Genomic DNA, 23028 nt, shown 5'->3' on the forward strand with positions numbered 1-23028 from the left:
AAGGCTTGCCTTTGCTTCTTAAATCCTGTTARGACTTTTGCTGATTACCAGCAGGAGGAGCAGCTTTGAGTCCATCCATGTAGTCGGCCTGAAGGAGAACTGGTTACCTAATCACACTGCTGGCTAAGTAGTTTTTGCACCTCCTGGGACTTGGGTTGARCCAGTGCACGCTGACACGAGGCTGAACTTGACTTACATTGCCTTGTGGATGGAAAGTTGTGGTCAGTATCATGTTAGTCAAATGAAACCTTCAAAAATAGAATTATGCTTTGGGCTGAATACAATGTTGTCATTGTTTAATTGTCCCCTGGAGAGCCAACAAAAATTCTCAGTAGCAAAAGCATCCAAAAAGCATCTCTTGCAAAGAGAGCAAGAAATATTTCTGCCTGCGAGAGCTTTGGGAGCTTTCTAAAACAAATAAAAAACCCCAACCAAGCCAGAAAACCCACAACACCTAATTAAAAAATAAAAATTAAATAAAGTGCTGTGGGAACTGTAGACTAATTAATTAGAAGGATTTCCTAAGAAATTTCTGAAAAGGATAACCTTTCATGCTGGAAAGTAAACAGTTCCATGAGCAACCTTTCAGCAAGATGCATTGACTAGGAGAGAAGGTGTTGAAATTTCAGCAACTGAAATTATTCAAACCATATTTCCAGGCAGTGATTTAAAGTGTTCTAAACAACAGCTACTACTTAAACATAAGAATAATTCCCATTTTCTAAGAAATTACTCCARTGCAATGTTTTTCTTCTGTAATAATAGGCATTCTCATGCAGAAATTGGTAATAAACTTAATCCATCGGGTACCTGAACAAGCTTAGAAAGTCCCTTTGGTGTATATTTGAATGAACTAGATACCAAGGATGCAGTAAGACTAGGAAGACAGAGCATGGTGCTTACTGAAGTGGCACCTAATGCAAAACTCATCATCTTTCTACAGAAGGTTCTGTTAGGTGCACAACATTCTGAGTTTTCTGTGCACAGATGACATTTTGGGAGATTAGGTTACATAAGTATGTTCAAAATTGTTTAAAGATTTGGGGGACAGTTGAAATCTCAGTGGCTTTCTTTTTTTTGCCTGTGGAGCATCTTATTTTTCGGAAAGCTCGATGCCTCCTGACAGCAAGTTTGTAAAGCAGGTTTGGGTGGGCAGCTGGGGCTAGGGCTGTCTGCTTTAACTGCAAGCTCTGTCTGAGCCAGTCAGACATCTGTAGGCAGTGGAGAGGAAGAGATGGATAAAAGGGTGCTAGAAGGATTCTTTTTGCTTCAGATATTTGCCTTGGGTGAGATGAACCCCACCCTGAAATTGCCCATTTGTTGCTTGAGTGTGAAATGAATTAGGTTAGCTCTGGTCATCTTGAAATACTTTGACCTGRATGGTTCTTGTATCCTTCGTAGTATTTTTAAGTAAAGATTATGGTTTTTATTTTTAACCTTTCTGTGTCAGTAATTATACAGAGAAGTTTTAAAACCCAATCCAAAATCCCCCAACCCCCCAAGAAAAAAAGATAAAAGAAAAATGAAAAGGCTCTAATTTAGGAAATCCAAACATTTTTTTTAATCTTTAGATTAACAGGGAGCATGAGTCACTTCTGCTAGGTTGATTGGATGCTTAAAATTCTTATTCTTGCTTCATCTATTCCTGAATAGATTTAAGAATCCATGTACTAGGTCTGGCTGGCTGAGATGAAGTTCATTTTCCAGAATCAAGAGAATGGCATTTTGGTTCACCATGAAGAAGAACTGCAGTTCTTTTAGTAACTAAGCCTGAAGAGTAAAGACCTCTTGGCTACACTTGGTACAAGGAATATTTTCATGATTAATGAAAATATTTAAATGATCAGTCTTTAAGTTACTGCAAAACCAGAGAAAAAGTAATACCAAAGTTATTTAAGAAAACATGTCAACACTGACTGACTTGGTCATGTTCTAATTTGGTTGTTCTGTTTTCTAGCAGTGTWGAGTAAATTCAGCTTCTCTCATACTCTTACTGCAGGTTAGTGAGAACTACTTTGTATAGTGTTTACTTGTTTGTATGTTGTATACATGGTCCTGTGGGCACACACATGTGCCATCTRTTGCTTTTCTTGCTGCATACTGAAGCTGGTGGGTTTACCAGAAGTTTGGACTGATTGGGTTTAAGTCTTTTACACTATTTTTGCAGTATAATTATCCATAACATAAAAGCTTTTCATGATAGCGCTTTTTTTGAGAGTAATGATAAATATTTGTCATAGGGCCAAATATGGCCTTAAATTATACATAATTCTTTTTTGCCTACCTTTCTTTCTAGGCTGCTTTCTGTAGCTGCTCCTGTCTAGTGCCAAATACAAAATGGAAGAAACTAGCCTTCTGTGTGGACACAGGAAAAAACAGTGAGGCCAATACACAGAGACCCCATATTTCCATGTTTCTGTTTTCTCCAAAATGAGGAGAAAAAAAGCTCTTGAATTTTTAGTTGGATGAAATATTATTTAAGAGATAGAGGTGTTTTGTTTGTCTTTTTAATTCTGAAGAATGCTTCGTTATTCCAGGTCTCTGGGAGATACAGTTCTTCCAAAATGGTGTCAGATATTCCTGTGTTCAATCCAGCTGGTTTCTTCTCCCTGAGGTTATGCAGAGGATCAGATGGGATCGTGCCAAATGGCATCTCAGGGACCCAGCTTGCATTGTCCGTTCTGGTCTCTGACCTTCTGGAGCTGGCAYGATGCCTCTGAATCCCTCTGCCCATCAGCTGTTCTCCCTGTTGCTGTGCCAAAGAGAGATTTTTACTTTCCAGCCTCAGATCCCTGCACCTGATGTGTGAATGCTGTTTTCACTATAGCTAATTTGCCAGTACCCAAAAAATGTAGGAAAGCAGGAACTTTCAGAAAACATCTCCCAGCAGTGACTGCAGGAATTTTTCATCTCAGGGCACTCTTTTTTGCTTGCCTTCTTCCAGTGACTTGACTTGATACATTCCATCTGCTTATGGAGCTACCCCCAATTCAGAATTTAGGTGTATCTTATAGTAATGGAGGCACAGTGGTGAGAGCTCCCCAAAATGTACCTTGAACATTATGTTATGGGTCAGGGATGTTGTTTCCCTTTCCTAATCAGAACAACTAAAATGGTGTCACTTGGCACCCTTTGGCATCCTGAATTCTGCCAGTATTTCTTTCCTTGCCTTGTGCATTTCTAGGGAGGATTAGGTAAGAGGCATGTGCATTGTAATTGTAAATCTGACCCACAGAGGTATTGAAATTTAACAACTTTGTTTTTTCAACAACGATTACAGGTTTGTAATGAAATAGTTCAGTGAATAAAAGTAAAGGAGAATAGAATAAAATTTATCCATATAGATAAAACATGTTAAAAGTTTGCAAGCGGTGTTTTATGTCTTGCCCAGAATCTCGGTTCTGCACCAAATGATGTTAAGAGCTGTTTCCATCTAAGCAAACTGGCCTTTGCTTCTAACATATATTGATGGCAGAACTCTTCTTTTGCTTAATATCAACAAGCAATTCCTCCAGACCTCACTCAACAGTCATGTAGGATTTTGAAATGATGATTGGAGAAGCAGATCCAATCCTGCCTTATAGGCACTTTTCTTTTGAAGCTGTCTGCTTTGATTCTCTTTCTGGCCATTTTTAATACTTATGGTATAATACTTGCTTTTAATTACAGCCAGCAAAGCCTGTTCTCCCACTTCTYCTTTTGTAGCCAGTATTGACCATTTGCTTACTTTTTCCAGAACATTTAGTGAAATAAAACCACTTAGTGAGCTCTTGCTTTACAAGTACAGTTGAAAGAATAGAGTTGTTATTCTTGTGGTCCTGGTCTTCCTAGCTATTGGTTACCTGTGAAGAAAATTCATGTATCCCATCTGGTACACATTATTTGGCTCATTACTTTGCACAAGTTTATTGACAGGGTGATAGGGCTGAAGTTCCTGATCTTTTCCTAGCCCTTAAGAAATGGGAAGAGCTGGAACACTTGGGTCCTGCTTTGCAGAAATCAGACTAATGGCTTAGCTGTGTAGGTGGGACTGGGGATGCAGTCTGTGGTGTTAATACTTTGCAAATTGTTTGGGGTTTTGCTGTGGTGTTTTTTTCAATTGTTTTTCTTCAGTATTCAATTGTTCCACTTGAAATTGAAACCTAACACCAGCCCAGCCCTGCACAGCCAACCTTGGGTAAGAGYATRTGTTTTATCAGCCCTTTCTGAAAAAACGTGGTTTGCCTTTGGTGCACACGCTTGACGTAAACCTTTAMGGTTTGTGTTTGAAGTCTGAATCATGGGATTTTTTTTCTGGTTTTTTATTGCTTGCTTTCATCTTTTGTCACAGCCCTGTCAGCAGTSTCTTTTCTTCTTTGAAAGGGGTCCTGTTAGTTCACAGAACTATATTGTATGAGRCAGAGGGGAATGATGGCTGCAAATGGTGTCAGTGTCAACGTGCTGATGTTTCCAAGGCATTCACTCCTTACTCTGTTTCTAGGTGCTCAAATGACCCAACCCTTGTTGTATCTGCGCRGATCTAGAGTTATCCCATCTAGACCCCCACACAGTGACAAGAGTCCCTAAAACARCAGGCACAGACTGAGACAGACAGACAAGGCACATGACCCACAGGAGTTTTATTAGATGTGCACTTGCACTACAGTACAGTGTGGTGTAGGCACACTTGAACCGGATACAAGTGGGTTAACTCAAGTACAACATTTGCAGCACAGAGGAAACTTGTCCACAAATCCTGCCCAGAAAGAAGGGTTAGTTCACCCTGAACTCTCTCCAACTACAGCTATACTATAGCTTGTATCAGGCTAGGTATTTTAAAGCTCTAGGCAGCGCACATGTGCAACAGTACTGTGACACTTGCAGGAGTGCCATCGTCTGAGCCATTGGGATACACCAAGATTACAATTTGAAATTTTGCAAAATAAGGCATCCTAATATCATCACTGCTGAGCTGCAACTACTTTTGTTTGGTGGCGATGTTTGCGTAGCTGTGAGAAAATCTGCCAATTCAATCATTAAGATGGAAACTGAGCAACTCAGTGACCACTTGTTTCCTTGATTTTTCTCTTTGCATTTATGTACTTTAGCTTATGACTGCTGGAATTCATCTCAGATTACTTATTAAGCATGGGGGGAAAAAACCCTCACTTGTTTAATATCAACAAGCAGTTTTTTTAGGCTTCACTCAACAGTAATGCACATTCATTCATATCATGTGTCTTGCAACTTGACCAAAATGCAGCCTTGCAATTGCTAAGGGAAAACGAAAGGGGAAAAGTTCAAACTAAAGCCCATTTAAACACAAAGCTATTTTACATAAGATGTCCATGTGTCCATTGCACATTTCAATTCTTGGTTCTGAGTTGGAGAATTGTATTCTTCAGAAAAGGACACCTTCAGAGATAAATCCCAGAATGCTCACTTTTGTTCAGTGCAAACAGCCCTTCAGAAGAAGAGAATAGCAGTCAGAATAGAAGAAAGTGTAGGTAAATGTGACCATATGGACTRTCTCCTCAGCTTTTTTTGTATCATACGTATTTTTTATAAGATGTCAAGGACTGACAGTCATCTGTAGCCTGGTCTGTGTGATCACCTGAAAGCTCATGCTTGTAAATAGACCAGTATTCTACAAAGGGTTGCCTTATGAAATATGTTAAGCACCAAAGCATTTCCAAAATATCCTTTTCCAACCTAGCTGCTCTTCCTTGATGAGAGAGTTCCTGAGAGCCCCGTGGGGTCACTTGTCTCTGACTTTAGCCAACGAAGTAGGAGGAAGCACCATTTCACYTGCATGCATCTGCTTATCTTGCTGACTGTCCTTTCTCCTGTTCTATGATTTGCTTAGTGCTTTGAAAGCTACATGTAGGACTGGAATGCAGCGTTATGGGGTTCTCAGGTTCTTGCTTCTGCATTCATCTATGAATTTTCCTAGGCCTGTGCTGAAGATGCCCTTCAGTTCTAGGTCTTGGACATAACGTTGTAGATCAGATGAATCACAGCTGTCCCCTCCTTTTCTTTATGTCATCATTTACGTCATTTTGCAGTGTGTGCAAATTTGGAAGGGTAATACTTTACTACCCAGAATTCATGGGCACAAATGGCCATGGCACCGTTTGGTCTCATGGGACACTTGAAATGACTTGCACTCTTCTGGATGAGCTCTGACATCCTGCTTTGCGTGGATGACCTCTTACTAAGCACTAGGTATAAGGTATTTTCTGTGTGTTCTGTTTCACACAGTAAGAGGGTCATGAGACTGCAGTCTCTGGCTCTGTGATGAGATTGTCATTGTCTAGTTCTGGTCATACAAAGTTAAAGCACTGTGACACATTGAATGCCTGTCACTGGGAGAGGCAGGGATGTAAGTTCTGAATGAATGTCACTCTCTGCCATGTCTGATATTCTGATGGAACAGACATTAGTGCCATGCTCAGAGCCTCGAGACAAATCTCTCCATTAATTAATTTCTGTCAAGTGGKTTTTTTTCCTGTACTTAAGCGAGCAAAATTCAAAGATTTTCTTGTCTTCTACAGGTGTAAAAAATAGCATCTTTAATGCTTAATCCTCTCTGCACTGCAGCTGCTTCGTGTATGATATAATCCTCATGTATTGTCAGTGGACCAGTTACGTTCAGTCTYGCACAAAGTCGTGAGCCCAGGTTTTGTTCTGTGTTGAGTTGGAGATGCTTTCCTGTTGGGAAGGAATTGACAGGTTTGAGTAAAACCAAAAGAAAAACCTTGTGCAGCACCTGTGAGCTTTAGACATAGTACCATTCATGTTTCCCCATGGAAACAGAAATGTGAACAGATAATCCTTGTTCCACCACAAAAACTACAAGGCTGCAGCAGCCCAAGAAATCTGTAGTTGCAAGTCTGTTGTTTTTAAATCCCAGGATATAGTTCTGTGAATTTCTTTCCTTTTGTTTTTCCTTCAAAATGACAGTGCATAACTGAAGAGGAAAGAATAATTTCTGTCATAAACTAGCCTGAATAGTAACCTAAATGGTTTATTTGATGTAATGTGGAGTGATTCTTTCAAATAGATACATATTAATTTGTGCAGTGAGCCATTCAGCTCCTGCTTTGAAGTGCCCTGTGATAACAGAATGAAATTTCTATTGTCATTGTAATTTGGCAAGATATCACTTCCTCTAGGGGTGGGCTTAGTTATTTGCCTGATGCTTAAAACAGTGCACAGGAAAATGCACAGTACATTTGCATGGATCTGCTATGGCTTTTTTGGCTAAGTGACATCTAACTGTGTCTTTCCCCACTTCTCTGCATTGCTGTATGTGGGGCTCCTTCTCCACATACAGTTTCCAGGCTGTGACAGATGTGCTACATTGCCTCTGGAAATTATCATAAAAATKATTCTTTCCCCTTCCCATTTTATAACTCTTGGCTACTTACACGCTGTGGAAATGAGAACTGAAAAGATGAGATGTGCTCTGTACTGCTCTTCTGTTTGCTGTTTGTGGCATAGACACTGATACTGAAGCAAAAACCAGAAATTAGGCTTTCCAAGCTGAAATTTAATTGCAAAGGAGATGTGTAGCCTTATTGCTGCATTTTCCAGTACTGCACATGCAGGCATCTTGTATTCTCAGTTTGATTTTCTGACTCTCTTCAATAGGTGTTATGGATTGTAAATGGATATTGTGACAGTTGGCACCCGGTTTAAAGTCCCTGCTGCATTACACAAGATACAAACACAGACAGAGAGAAGGTCCTACTAACAAAACAGTGTTTCTGTTGGGAAAAAATAATAGTTCACATCAGACATTAGTTTAGAGCACCAAGTCAGAGACATCCACATAGTGCAGGCTCCATGCATTTGCTCTGATGAGYTGTTTGAGGACATTGAAAGTTGTGTTTTCCAGGTGCCAGGATGAACCGCAGGTGCATGACCTGAAGTCAGCTGACTTTTCACTTGTGTAAAACCACTGCTGAGGAGGGAACYGAGTGGTTAGGTGTGGAGAGCCACTAATGATGTAAAGATGGAGTGAGGGCAGGCTGTTGACTGGAGGCTAACTTTGAAATCAGCATGCCTTTAGCACCATGGCTTTGTACTTCATATAAAAAATGTATGGTGTTTCTTATCTGTGTGTTGTGTTAGCCCTGCAATGTGTGTGATTTTTATCCAGCTCTCTCACTTGAAAGCCAGACACACATTTCTGAGGGTTGAACAGCATTTGGAGGGGCTGACTGGAGCACACGACAGCTTGCTCCCTGAAAATGTGGCTCCGTAATAAAAACTGAATGCAGATCTCATAGTTCTTTCCTAGTTTTGGAGGTACGGCAGTGTTTTGATGATATCATCCTACATTCCACTTACCTAGCTTTGCCTTTAATGAGATTTTGCACGATTCCTAGACTTCCTTTTTAATTGCTAATACATTTCCATGTTTTTCTGCAGGAAACAATTTATATCAATCCTGTTTCTTACAATCTAAAATTGCACATCTTTTGAACTAATGGCAGAATTGTTGCYGTTTAAAATACAAAAGTTTAGAGGGATGCTTATTGCCTTTTATTTTATGTGACACCCTGAACCACCAGATGGCCTGAAAAAACAGGAGAAATTATTCATTTGTGTTTTGCAACTCACTGGGAGAAATATCRTCTAAATCTACTTCTATGTAGTGTTACATTGCTCCTTGTGAAGTTTTGAAGGCTTTCAGATAATCAAGGGAAGGTGGCCAAGACACCTGAATATTGTTTGTGGTCCAGCCCTGATGCTGTTTCAAGTCTTATAAATTGTTCTGAACTGACCTCCTGTCTTCTGTAACTTTGTCTATAGAAAACAAAGAGTAGAGTAGTACTAATTTAAGGTCAAAAAGAAATAATAATGTGAAATATTGTGGAGTATTGCTAAGAGCACAAAGCCAATATCGCAGAACTGTATTAAAACATTTTAACATTTCCCTAAAATAGGAATAGCTTGGCTTCAAGATACTTGGCTTGTCTTTAAGGCCAACTTGTGTTTGTTTGCTGGTTGAAAGAGTGGGAGAGGAGAAACAGTAAAGAAAAGGTTTTAAAGATTTCAGTGATAAGCATCCAGGGCGCAGGCTGGTTCTGAAGCAGACTGTTKGTAGCCTGAAGCTGGGCTGCAGTGATATTTGCAGCTTCCTCATTTCCAGCTTTCTTGCTTTGCCTTCAGACCAATTGTGAAGATGTGATTTAACATAACCTGTTTTTGGCTGCTTAAAACTGGTATGTCAAGGCTAGGACAATCACTTGGTCTCCCTTTATYGTCACCAAAGTAAGAAGGGCTTGATTTTCACACCATAAGATGAATAAGATGAATCTCTGGATCTGCTGGAGAGATGCAAATATCTCCATTGGCTTTCAAGGAAAACAGAGGATAATGATCTATGGCTACAAAAATCAAGTTGCTTGATTTTTAGGTTGCTGAAGTTAAATGCAGTGTATCTCCCCCAGAGCATCTTATTTGCTAACATTGATTCTTCCATCTGAAGATGCCAAGCAGCAATGAAGAGTGACTCTTAATTCTCTTCTTCCTCCAGAATCCTCTCCTCTATGTCACGGCTTTATTTTACCTAGAAATACTTTCCTCCAGTTTAATGAAATTGTAGATTGCTGTTGTCACTTCAGTTATTTCGAAAAAATCTTGGATAATTAGGCAGGCAGGAGGGCAGTAGCCCCTTCTTGTGTTGTTTGACCGAACAGATTTGTTAAGGATTTTGTTCTTCCTGTGTCTTYTCCATTTAATGTTTGGGAAAATATCCTGCATAGCATTACTTTAAACTTTGATTAGTGTGATGGTGAATGCAACTGAAATTCCTTTGGGATCATGCTGCGTTGCCATGTGAGTCCTGTGGGTTTGATTTATACTTTGAGTACTTAGGCTCTGGATAAAGGGCACCATTTAATGGGTTTTTTTCTTCTTCCACATTCCCCTTCATGTTTTTTTTGCCTTGTTTTCTTTTCGATTTTATGTTCTAAAACATCTTATGTCTTTTACATTTTAAAAGGGAAAAGGTAAATGCAACATCTTATGTGATTTCACTTAACCAGTAGGATGGAGTAAACTTCCTTCACCTCACCAAACACAAACCATTTGGTTTGAGATCATGCTATAGTGCTTGTTCTAAATTTTGTTGGAAGCAATTTGTAGTTGTGTCAATACATATCATTCTAATGCTCTTTCATCCTTGAGAAGGTGTGGCACAGACATAGAAATTGAATTTTCTTGTGAAGGAATGTAGGGCTGCTGGTTCTGTGTTTTTATCAGCAATAAACTGTGAATAGAAGTAATCAAAAAGAAAACAAGCAAAAAAAAAAAAAAAAAAAAAAAAAAAAAAAAAAAAAAAAAAAAAAAAAAAAAAAAAAAAAAAAAAAAAAAAAAAAAAAAAAAGGAGGGGAATATGGAAGAAGAAAAAAAAAACATTAAATGGTGCCCTTTGTCCAGAGGCTAGCCATTAGTTCTTCTTAGGGTCTGTCTTTAACTCTGCAGATATTCCTGTTATGTAATTTTTTAATAGATGCTTCATTACCTTCGATATGCACTGATTTCGACTTCTGTGCCAGTGATTCTCATTGCTGCTTGTTCCCTCCTGACCACTTTCACCACACTCCTTTTGCCCAGCCCTCCTCCAAATTCTGTTATGTTACTACCAAAAAATGGACTTGGTGTGTTTTCTGCAAGTTCTGTTTTCTCTGGCACAAGTCAGGCATTTGGCTATTTCTAGTACAAACCTTTCACTGAATCTTCTGTGGGCAGATGCCAAGTATACCTTTCATTTTCACAGCAAAAATTCTCTGCCTTTTAACTTTCCTGTTTCTGACCTGATGGTGCTGAGAAACATTTTTGTGGCCTGTCACTCTGTATCTGTCAGCTGCCCTTTCATCTCTTCAGATTTTTGCCAGCTCTCCATGGATGTACAAGGCATTTTTCTACTAGACCATTCATAAATCCTACTTACTTTCTATTTTTCTTTTGCCAATTTTCACTCTTGTCCCATTTCAGTGACCTTAGACCTCACTGGAATCATATAGAAAAATCTGTTTYGTGGCCTTTCTACATACTTGGAGAAGTAAAGGCTGGAAAGGACTTCACAATCCTTATTTTAGGGAAGATGTTCTTGTCTGGGGGATTCCTAGCTTATAAATTTTTCTATGATGTTTTTTCAAAAGATGTTTCACTAGATATGCGTATCAGTTTGAGAGGGTAATATCATAATGCACTGTTTCTTTGAATATTTATCATACCATTAATATTCCTCTGAGCAGTTTGTAAYACAAATGATCAGAAAATTTCTGGTTTCCTCTCTCTTATCCTGATGGGATAGGAGAAAAAAAGAAATAGAAAGCCCATTAAACAAATGCGATGAGTCTTCATAGAAGCATGTAAGTTGTAGTAGTAATTGCTGGTGTCTAGTTACAAAAAGTTTACCACAGTCATCTCATTAATGTTAGGGCATGTTATATTCTTTTTTYATTAAACTTGTAAGCTTGGCTCATTTTGCAGGGTTCACATATTAATTGTGAATAAAAAGTAATTTCTTAGGTGCAGCTTCCTTGAATAATTAGTCGGTGATGTGTCTCTAGTGTGGGCTTGGGGTGTCTTTTTTCTGCTTTTCAATATTTACATARGCACTTTTACCTGGAATCTTACCAAAAAGAAAAACCCGATTAACCTGTAGGATGCTGTGTTGATATTTAAATGGGATATGTTGCACATTCAGTTTTTGGCACTTTTTGGCAGCACACATGTGTGCATTTGGGATGTAGGCTGGGCTGGCAATATTGCACATGCACAGTCATGGGAACATCTGGTGCCTTCTGAGATAAGAGTAACAGAAGTGCTGTATCAGGTGAGATGTGTCTTGGCTGCTGTGATRTTCTGGTGGTGTTTTCTTGTGTTCCATTGCCTTAAAGACTGTCAGGAAAATTAAAAGTCATCCTTTAATTACATTTGACCTCAGTAATGTTTTCACTTCATTGCAGAAGAGGGGAACTTCAATATACTCGTAATGTAAAGAGAACAGGATTTGCAGGAAAGATGGTCCTGCAAGCTTTACAATAATTTGTTTCTGAATTTTGGAAAGTGAAACCGTGACTGGGATTAGATTTGCTGAATTGTGGAACTTCTCATTTTTTTGGAATCCAGAATGCTGCTTCATGCTGTTAATACCTGCTGCTTTTCAAAAATAACAATGGCATCCCAAACATGATTGTGTGGCAGGATGGCTTTCTTTCTTATTACAGAAAATCATGCAGTCTGTGGCAACCAAATAAAGAATAGAAACTAGGGAAGAAATAGCACTTGTAGTTCAGAATAAGGAGGCTTTGATGGATTTTTTTTCTTATACCAGCCATTTACAGAACAAAATTTGCATATTGTGCTTCAAAGAAGAGTACTGTGGGGTAATAATACACAAATTGTTATTTGGGATACAACAGAGTAGAWCTTACAAAAATAAATAATGAGGGAAAATAAGAATAATAAAAGCAGTGAAAAGATGTCGAAGCAAGCAGAAGAGGTAGGATGATTAAGAATAAGGCAAGCTGTTGAAGACTTGTATTTAAAGGAAAAAGGTGAYATGTGAGCTTGAAGCTAGGAATGAAATGCAGTTTGGCTGAACTGTGACTCTGTGCTCCCCAGTCCTGCGATCATGCTGTGAATGATTGAAGTCACTGCTCTTGATCTATCATACTTCTGCTTACCAGGGGAAGCTTGAAAGGMAGGGATTCCACATCATTTCAGGGAGGGCTCTTAAAAGGAGGAGAGATTTCTGTGGGCTCTGCATAAATACTGAACTATGTATTTACTAAGTGATTTTCAAATGTCTTTGTTATTTTCATCTCTCTTACGTTGCTGACAACATGGAACAGGATGGAGAATAATTTATTTGGGTTTATTTACATTTTCAAGAGAACCAGAACATTTTTCCCACCTTAGAATTTCTTAGACCCTAAATAGGAGATGACAAATCTGCTGCTCAAAACTATCCAAAGCTGATKTGGTTTTATGATCCTTATTTTGTATTTTCTGCCCTCTCTTTCAGGTGGTCAGTGCTTCTCTTGGGGATGGAACGAACATGGGATGTGTGGTGATGGCACAGAAGCAAACGTTCATGTCCCAGAACCGGTCAAAGCTCTTGGCTGTGCAAAACAGATYTTAATTGGATGCGGGGCAGGACATGCCATGGCTCTCTGCCAAACCCCACGCTAGACCCAGCCCACCTGGAATCATAACAGCGTGGATGTGGGTGGACATCTTTGAATTGTGTAGCTCAGAATCGCTACAAAAGAATTGCCCGTGGTTAACACAATAGTTGGAAAGTGCAGATGCTTTTCCTAAGTCTTAAAGGAACGACTATGCATAAAAAGCTGCAACATTTTACAAATTGTTTCCTAGGTTCTGGCTACAGGAATTGACTTTCTTACCCACAAATAGAATTGCAAGCATTCTGCTTTGATGCAATGCAGCTGAAGACAGATGTGCATTTTCTTGTTCTTGTGAGAAGTCTTTGAGGAAGAAATCGACTGCTTGATGGCTTTTTGGTGTATAAATTCAGTCTGGAGAAGAGGTCTGAGAAGGTGGTCTTTTGTTATTGTATCTTTATATCATGATATGTTGCACCTGCCAACTCCTACTGGAGTTGTGGGCTCGCAGCAGCTCAGAAAATTGTGTCACAAAGAAATGCCAGTGAATATGACTCGATGCATACACACATTTTAAGCAGAAGAATAGGATTAAAAAAAAAAAGCAATCAATATAATTTAGAAGGCTGGCAAAAGACGAAAATTAGGCCCTTTTGAACTAGTTTTATCTTGATTAAACTGTGAAAGGAGCATTATTTCYCATGGATTATGTTCTGTGCCAGGCATCAGTTCATTATAGATTTACTGGGATGCAGATCTGCATGAATTATGGTTAACTTGCAAACCAAAGCTGAAGTTTCTGTAGCTACTGCTTAGGGAAGGAAAGCTTCTAAGAGCTCTTGGAAGCAATCAAAAAGTTCTTACCAAAGGGCATAAGTCAGTTGTAGGTGTTGAGGACCGCTTGATCTCGTGTAASTCCTGTGTTTCCATCTGCCTTTGGAATAGGAAGACATTGAAATCTAACCAGAAAGATTTTACAAGTTCTCCAGCCTAAAAGGCAGACCAGAATGTTCCTGATAATTTCAGGTTAGCTCTCGCTTTTGCAGCCCAACRGAGTTACTGTTCACAGCATGCCCACAGTACTCGTTCCAGGTGGGTGCTTGACAGAGAACATAGGCCTGTTACTTGTTTTGGTAGAAAAAGGAGAAAGTGTAAAATGAGATGTCTTTGGATATTATTAGCTGCCTATGTTGAGCAAAATTTTGGAAGCTATTTATAAAACCATTTTTTCCACACAAATACAGTGGATGCCATTAAACTGGCACTSCCACAATACTTATATTTGCTGTGGTGTTCAACGTATTTCAAGTTCTAAATATAGAGAATTCTACGGTGTGGTAAATGCACCTTTTAATGAGACCTACTGTTGCTAAATAGTGGCTTAATTTTTAAAGCAGGCTTGCCAGGGAAGAAACCTTACAGAATTACAAAATGCTCAGAGAAAGGCTCTTAGGAAATGGGACAGGAAGACTTTCTAATGATATATCAGCTTACGCATGAAGAGGAAGGAATTAAGGTGATAATATGGGCTGTGGGTTTTTTTCACCCTTGGTTTTACAGCAGTTATACTTCTTGGCTTCATTTTCAGAAGGGTTTTATTTTTCTATTCAACAGATGAGAAACTTGTACAGGYTATATAGCTGATTTTAAACTATAACAGGTACCAGAAGAATAATTAAATGGGACCCCTGCAAAAAGTGTAGAATTGAGATTTCTGTTGTAAAGTGGTTTTTTTAAATCCATGTGTTAGTTTTGGTTCTTCATGGCAACACACTGTTCCAGGCTGTAACCTCTTGCACTTTTAATTATCTAAGTTGCTATTTATTGTCTGTCCTCAATGCCATTTCCTGGATACCAAAGCTTCTCTATTATATGCACTGAACAGTTTCTCATACTTTCTTTGACAGTCCTGTCTGAGGTTTCTACTTTTGTTTTCCTCCAGAATCTGTGTACCAAATAAACATGTTCTCTTGTTTCAGTAATCATGTCCTCTAAATAGTCTGTTCCTTGATTATTCAGAGCCAATATGTGCCTTATGGGGGGGTTACTGGACTGGACATGTTTTGACTGTGTGTGCTGTTGCTACAGTTCATTTCAGAGGAGTCCAGCAAGTTATGTAACAAATAAATGTGAATTGGATATTTGAAATGTTTTTCTCATGTAACATGAACACACTTTTGCAACACAAAGAATGATTTGGGGTGATAAGGTGAGGAAAGAAAGGAGAGCATCAGYTTGTTCCTGGTCCTGATCTGGAGTTTCATATCTGCATCTGATCTTCATCTTTGAAAGGCAAGAACTGCATTTTTCTCCTTAGTTGTGCCTATATAGCTTGAAAACTTTGAGAAGTAATGACTTGTCTTGACATAGTGAGTGTTTGTCATCAGTCAAGACTTCTAGATGCTGCTGTAGTACAGAGAGTGAATAGAATTCATTGTAGAAGGTACATAGCTGAGTGTCAAAACCAAGTTACTGCTCATTCTTTCAGAAATGAATGCCCTGTTTTGTATGTCAGTGGCTTTGTTTGCAGAATAAAGCACTACACAAAATCAGCTGTGGCTTTCTCTGGGAGGAAGGGAGCACATGGTGAAAAGTTCCTAATCCAGTGAAAGTGAACACCTTTCCTTGCTGGTGTTCAGGTTATGACTGTTGCCTGTCAATCCCCTGATGGAGAAGTTGTTGAGTCTCTGCAAGGCAAAAGGCAGACCCAGGGTGCTGCAGTTCATAGAGTTCTCTAACAGGTGTTCTGTGATAAATCAAGAAGCCTGTTACATAAGCATTCTGCGTTCAGGTTCAAATGGAAAGGAACTGACAAAGTTTGTAATACATATATGTGTGTGTATATCATGTTTACAGAAAGACACTGGAACAAGTTAAGCAAGTGTGCARCTGCTCTTCCCTCCCATTTTCTGAAGATAAGCAAACCTTCCAGTGAGCTGACAGTCATGAGGGAGAACAAGTTGTGAACTGTTGACCTTCAGTCCAGAGAACTTTCAGGCCCTTGGGTGGAGGGGGAGAAGGGAGCTGTTTTGTGCCTTTCAATAGTCTGAAGTCCTAGGAGATCTGCAGTTATTATTCATGCAACCTCCATGTKCACCTGCACAAGACACTCCTGTTCCATTTTAAAGAACATTGGTGGGACAAGGTGTGTGTTGTGTCAGAAGTTTCTGCCTCTTGGGGGATTTGTGTGGGCTTCTTGGTGGTCACTGATGTTATTTGACTCAGTGTGGCATTCTGAGTGACTTGATGCCTTTGTGCTTTGCATGCCAGGCCCTGTATTTGAAGTGTGTTCATTTGAAAGATGAAAGATGGTTTGCCCAGTCACTACTTCTTATATGACACTGACTTCTCTATCTGCTTGTGGTTAGTCCTTTTCGTGTCTGACTGATTTGGCCATCAACAACCACTGTAAAGGTCACTTCTAAGTGAGTGGCAGGAGATTTTGCTCAGCCACATGTTTTGAGCACAGAGAAATTGGATGGGGGGGAAGGAGAAGATAATTTTATTATGCTTTTCATGGCACATTTTGAGTTGTAAGACTTAGAGATGAGGATGGACAACTGACRAAGGAGATCAATTTGAGTGTACAAGAGAAAGGCAACCATGGAAAAATATTTCARGGAATGGCAATGGAACCTGATATAATGACATAAAACATAGGGAAAAGGAGGGGGAAGACAGAGCCAAGATACATCTCCTGAAGACTGAATRATCTCACAGCCTAACAGCATTCCATCCTGCTGGTGTGGTGGGAGTGAGATGAGAGACAAACATTCTATTTCATGGATGTTATTGTTCCTCCTCTTCCACTGTTTATTTATAATAATGTGAATTGTTGACCTGCAGTGTTTGGGTTTTTTCTCATTCATGACTCATCTTGCAGTTCTCCTCAGCTGAAACAGCAACATCTGTCCTCACCTTGCAGACTCAGAAATATTTTGATCAAGCCTGTTATCTAGTCCAGCASTTAACCAAATACTTACTATTTTTTTTTGTTTGAGTCCATGAACTCTGCATCTGATTTAAACAATATTTATGTAATTTTGGGACTTCCAAAAGTTCCTTTTCACTGTATTAGAAATCAAGACAATGACAGATCCTGGTCACTCTGAGAAATTCAGATATTTTTCTGGTGCATGGTAAGTCTTGTGCTTTTCCTTACAGCTAGATATTTTCCKGAAAAGAACTCCAGAATTTTTTATCAGTATTGGTCCTGCTTATGCCATTTATTACTGGCTAAAAATTTGAAAGGCTTGGGATGGATACAGCCTGGGATAGAGAATCACCTTGCATGGTTTTGATTGTGGTTCAGAATGTGCATAGTAGAAAAATGGTGCTTACACAAAATTGACTGACAACTCCAGCTGACACAAAAATAATCACCTGCTTTCACTTTTTGCATATCAATATCTTGATACATGTGTAAAAAAGAGGTAGTACATTCTTTGTTCTTTTCCTTTAGCTTTTGTGCTGTTCTTACTTCCCAGTAAATGCTGATCTTGTGTGTTTTGCTCCATGTTAGAAAGAATAATAGCCTTGAATTTAAATTCTTTGGTTTTATGGGAGCGGCTTTCTTCTGGGTGAGTATAACTGAAGATGTAGGTCTGTGTCAYATGTGCCTTTGAAGTTAATTTGGAAGAACTGCATGTGTAAAGCCATGTGTAAAACCAATTTAAATGTTAAAGGACTGAAGTCAGGCACATTCTTGAGCTATTTGTGCATTTCATTCAGGTTCATCAAGTTGTCTCAGCATTCACCTGTTTTTAATGCAGCAGCAGTCTACTCATCAGTGCCTCTGTAAAACATYGAAATAGAGTATGTGACTGAAAATATTCAGCAGTGAAAATAGTCTCTGTATTTGAATCATGGTCTGGATGAACCACGTGTTTCTTTGTGGGAGAGTGAGGAAGCATAAATTTAGAGCATTGGGAGAACACATTTTTCAGCTTGATTGGAAACAAAAGCAACAAAGTAGTTATTCCTGAATAAAAGCTGGCTGAGGCTTCAGGGCTGAAATTTATTTTGCAGAATTTTCTCTGTCATTTCTATTTTGTGACACATCAGATTTAATTTCATTTCCAGATGAGCCTTTGTAGGTTGGTGGGGGGTCAGGTGTAAGTCCAGGTCCTGTGTTGGCTAGCTTCTCCTTCAGTTCATTTCCAACTTTCTCATCTGTTTCCAGGGTGCTTTGCCTGTAGACCACCTGATTATCCAGATACTATGTTGCCTTGGTGGGGAGTTCTGTCTTCAGGTCTTGGGATCCAGACTTTGTAAGTGGAGATTGCAGAATTTCAATTCAATATTGTTCCAGTAGTCCCTGGTCATCATAGTTCTTTTAAACTTATGTGAATACTTTGCTATCAGACTGGGTTTTAACTTTTTTTTTTTTTTTTTTTTTTTTTNTTTTTTATTTTTTTTTATTTAGAAGGGAGGCCAAGAATTGGGAGATTTTTAATGTTCTGACATGACTTCAGTTTTTGGCTACAAATGTCAAGCAAGTTTAGCTTTTGTTTTGTTTTTACTGATTTGAATGCATGAAGAYGTGGTACCTAAATGAGGGCAGCAGAGGAGTTGCCAATCAGTAATGAAACTGATTGGGTGCTTAATAATTTTCCATGATAATCCTCTGCTTTAAAGTACAAARGACAAGGGATTCCTGCAGGGGCATTGTGTTCTTCTGCAGACAAGGAAATGTGGCATCTTTTAAATAATGAAGAGAGGCTTCTCTCCTCTAGTGCTTTAATTCTGAGTAGCTAGATTACAATAACTGGTCCATCCTAAATATGGCTTTTTTGATGTCAGAACATTTTAAAATAGGATAATGTCAGAGGAACAGAAATCGAGGCACAAAAAATTGAATTGCCCCAGCCAAGGTAACCCAGCATGTCCACAGGGGAGTCAAATGAAATGCCCATTTCCTGAGTCCCAGGCCAAGGCTCTGTCTTCTAGGCTAGTGGTTCTTGATTATTTTGGCTAAGTGTCACCGCACTCTTTCCCTCTCTCCTTGCCCTTCTTTCCCACTCACTGCTGATTGCTGTTTCCATTGCTCCTACTTGCATAACCYGTTTTCCAAACTCCTCCTGTGTTCTCCTCATTTCCCACCCCTTGACCTACTGCCACCTCTTCTCCAGTCACCCACTCACACTGACACCACCCCAGCAAAGCGTGGCTCCTGCTGGGCTGCTTTCCCCGGGCTCCAGCCTTGTCTGCTGTTGTGCTGCTGTGACTCACAGTCAGCAGCCTCTGCACAGGCTGTGTCATCCCTGCTAAGCCCTTTGGGTCCAGAGGCAGTGCAGGTACCTCAGAGTGACAGCAGAGCTAACACAACTGCAACATTTTGCCTTTTGCTGCCTAAGGAATCTCTAACGTGGGCAGTGGAAAAAGCAATGGAAGTCTTGGAGCACACGCTCTTAGTATCTGGAGATGTTTGGACCTATGTACTTGCATGAAGTTTTTTAAATGTTCAAATGGATGCTGAGAGTTAAAAACCTGACTTTGCCAGGCTGAGACAGGGAAGATATCTTTTCACAGCATTTGCTTTGTCAGATAAAGAAAATCAAGAGATGCAGTTCTGGATCAATTTTCTAACTTCCAGTTCAACTTGAATTATYGTTCTTGATTGCAAATAAACATTTTTATTTCCCTAAGAGAAAAATTTGACACTAACAGTCGTAGATGAATGCAGGGGCTTTGGGACTCCTGAACAGACAGGTATTTTATGCCCAAACTCTAGTAAGTGAGTGACTTAAAAATAACCTGCATAATTTAAGCATGTTTTCATGAAGTGGAGGTAGTTTGTGTGTGAGCTCAGAGGCAAAATTCCTTCCAGGATATATAAGGAAAGCAGAGAAGTAGGCTGCCTTGTTTTGGAACTATGAAAGGGATRTGCAAACTGGCAGGGTAATATCTTCAGGATATCTTTTTTGTAAGCAGCTCTGCACTCAGTTCCTTTTTGAATGCTCTTGCCTTAGCCCTGCTTGCTCTGTTCTGTATTTCAACCTGCTCATTTGTCCTAGCAGCCATTTGTTTCAGTGATATATTTTCTTTTTGGCCCTGAAGCTTTAAGGAGAGAGGAGGCAATTTACATGAAAAATCACTTTATCCAGATTAATGACTGCTGCACTTGACTATTATCACAGTGGTTTTAGCTAGGGTATTTTTTTTTTTTGTTGGAGTGAGAAAGCAGAAACCTCTTCTCAGAAATTTCTTCTRTCTGAAATTGCAGTTGTGGAGACACGTTAGGTTGGTCCAGAAAAAGGAATACCTTCATGCAGTCAGAGGAAAAGTTGTGTGTTTAAGATGGTGTGGTTGAGCTGTGCTTTAAATGTTAGCAAGTRATGAGCCACTCATTGGTAGTGGGTTCAGATGAAGGACCAGCACAGGGTCTTAGAGCTGGGAAATCACTGCCRAAAGCTGAGATTACAGGGGAGGAAATACAGGTGTTCATCTCCAGCAGGAAACAGGCAGAGTGTAACTGAACTGTAGAACCAACTTCTGCTCTGATTTACAGTGGTGTGAACTCAGAAGTAGCTGGTGGCATTATAGAAAGCCTGAAGTCAGAATCCACCCACATGCATAGTTCCAATGCTTTAATAAAGATATGTACCTCCTGTAGGGAGAAGGGGGCAGGCTTGAAGGAATTTATGTTTTAATGATAATACCCCAGCAAAAGCTCCTTAACTGCAAGGCAGCTGGGATGATGTGGTGAATTTCTCTTAGGATTCAATGCAATAGCTTCCAAGATTTTCCACTTCTCTTCTTTCCCTCTTTCCCTGTGTTGTCAGAGCTGCCACTCTTGTGCAAGGGGCACTCTGGGGTCAAAAAGATCTTAAGCTTTAGAGCATCTCCTGAAGGGCAGTGCATGGGAAGCATGGTTCTGTTTCTGAAGGGTTTTATAGCAGTCACCCAAAAGACATGGTTACCTCAAACCAGAGTGAGCAMAGAGGAGAACCCAAATGAAAATGGGAGTGTGGGATGTAAAAAGTAGAGCAGAATGACAGTTGTACCCAGCCTGTTCTCCGAGACTCAGATACATGCAAAGTGCAGTGGAAGGTAAAGACCTACCCAGGATTTACAGGGCCGAATGGTTGGTATTCCTTATGGTAATGGAGAATTAACACTGGGCCCTTGAGTTAGTGTTAAATAAAAAATGGGGCAGATAAATCTATTTCTGGATTCCTAATACATTATAAGAGGAAAAGTTGCTTATTAAACAAATCTTGGATGAATCTGGATCTTACCTCTGGAGGTAAGGAATTTATCTTCTGAGAATGACAGCATAGAAACGGTGTGAAAAGAATAGTTCTTGGGATAAGTGAAATGCTGTATCAAGGACTACAAAYGAGTTTTCTAATTATGTACAAGTTCAGGTTATCAACCTTTCTTCTATTCCTAAMACACAGCTTGAGGTCTTCCTTGTTTATCTTTTGGAGCAGAGTTTTGTGATGACAAGGTCCAGCTGCAGTGGGGATTTTTTTGTTCATAATTTAGCACTTACCAGAGCCATGGGTGTTTCTTCTGGGGTTTTTTTGGGATTGATCTCTACTTCCTTCAGACTGTGGGSATACTACTCCTTTACATTTCCATTCCCATCAGCAGATGCTGTAGCTTGCCTAGGAGGTTGCCAGGTCTTTTGAATTTTCTCACATGAGGATAAAGGTGTGTATCCTTCTTATATAGAAGTCATTTACTAAAAATGCTCAGGCAACTGGAATACAGTTGGTACATAGTCCATAGTTGTCATTTGTAGCATCTAAAATGAAATTTAATCCCATTGTATTTATCACTTCTTACTGGTGCATGTTTTGTGTGGCCAAACAAGTGCGACTCGGGCACCTGGATTTCTTCCAGTTTTGTATCAGGTGGACTGGTGTGGCTCAGTGAAGAGCAAGTGAAGGACGGGGCCCAAAGAAGTAAGAAAAACTGAATTCATTTAATCAGCTAAAAAGACAAACATTTATTATTGTTGAGGAGGGAAAAGGAAGATACCTAGATAATTATAGGGGKTTTTAATCTTCCCTTGTAAAATTACTAATGGTGTGAATTCTTTAGACATCGGTTGTATCAAGTGTTTGCAGGCTTCATTTATTATCTACTAACCAAAATTAGCATTGTAGAACCAAAGTAATACCAAGCTTTTCTCCTACATWTCTGTTGAGAACACTGTATTTATTCAAGATTTTAGAAGCAAGTCTCTGGAAACCCCTGATTGCTTCAGAAAAGGATTCCCCTTTACACTATACAGCAGGCACTGAAACCATGATACAAAATTTATTTTTCATGCTAGAATTGTTTTGCATAACATTGTGCATGCATTTTACTCAGTACTAAATTGCATACAATGCTGTTGTCTTGTTTCTTAAACTTTGAGACCATTTATACTTCAGTATTTTCCTGATTTTGTACTATAAGTCCCAGTTTTAAAATAACACCTCTGTTGTTTAAAATTCATACTGATTACTTAATATGAACAATTTATGAAGGGTCTTTATGCTGRATCTATACATCAATAAAATACAACATAATCAGAGCTGGAAAATTAACCAGCTGTTACTGTCAGGTCCGAAGGAAGRTCCCAGGTGTCACAAGCATGCCAACAAAAACAGACAGGAAAAAGTTTTTCTTATTTTTATACACTTCTAGTTGGATTAAAAGTTCTTGATTTCCATGTTGGTGTGATGAACTGTGAAGGCGTGGTCAATATGACCGATGACTGCCTGATTGCACTTTTTAAAACCATTACTCTGATCTTGTATACAAAAAGAAGCGATCCATAGCAAAGAAATGTACAGTTTTATAATGTTTTACATTTTGGCTACAACAATGTATGTAAAAGTAAAGAGCTTTGAAAGAAAATATATAACTTTGCTTTTTTTTTTTTTTTTTTTTTTTTTTTTTT

At 39.2% G+C, this 23028-nt stretch overlaps 2 protein-coding genes across 2 annotated transcripts in view; one reads left to right on the forward strand and one right to left on the reverse strand.

The window, feature by feature from the left end:
• SERGEF (secretion regulating guanine nucleotide exchange factor) overlaps positions 1-15407 on the forward strand; it is a 139361-nt gene extending 123954 nt beyond the window's left edge. The window contains 2 exon segments of the mRNA XM_057369278.1: positions 13031-13180; positions 13183-15407. Of these exon segments, the coding sequence (XP_057225261.1) occupies positions 13031-13180; positions 13183-13220 (188 nt within the window). The 3' untranslated portion in view covers positions 13221-15407.
• KCNC1 (potassium voltage-gated channel subfamily C member 1) overlaps positions 4614-23028 on the reverse strand; it is a 123418-nt gene continuing 105003 nt past the window's right edge. The window contains exon 4 of the mRNA XM_057369276.1: positions 4614-6690. Coding sequence (XP_057225259.1) covers positions 6509-6690 — 182 coding nt within the window. The 3' untranslated portion in view covers positions 4614-6508. The remainder of the gene's footprint in view (positions 6691-23028) is intronic.

Source organism: Malurus melanocephalus, unplaced genomic scaffold, assembly GCF_030028575.1.
Source record: "Malurus melanocephalus ecotype Western Australia unplaced genomic scaffold, MMel_1.1 scaffold_106, whole genome shotgun sequence".
NCBI classification, from domain to species: Eukaryota; Metazoa; Chordata; class Aves; order Passeriformes; family Maluridae; genus Malurus; species Malurus melanocephalus.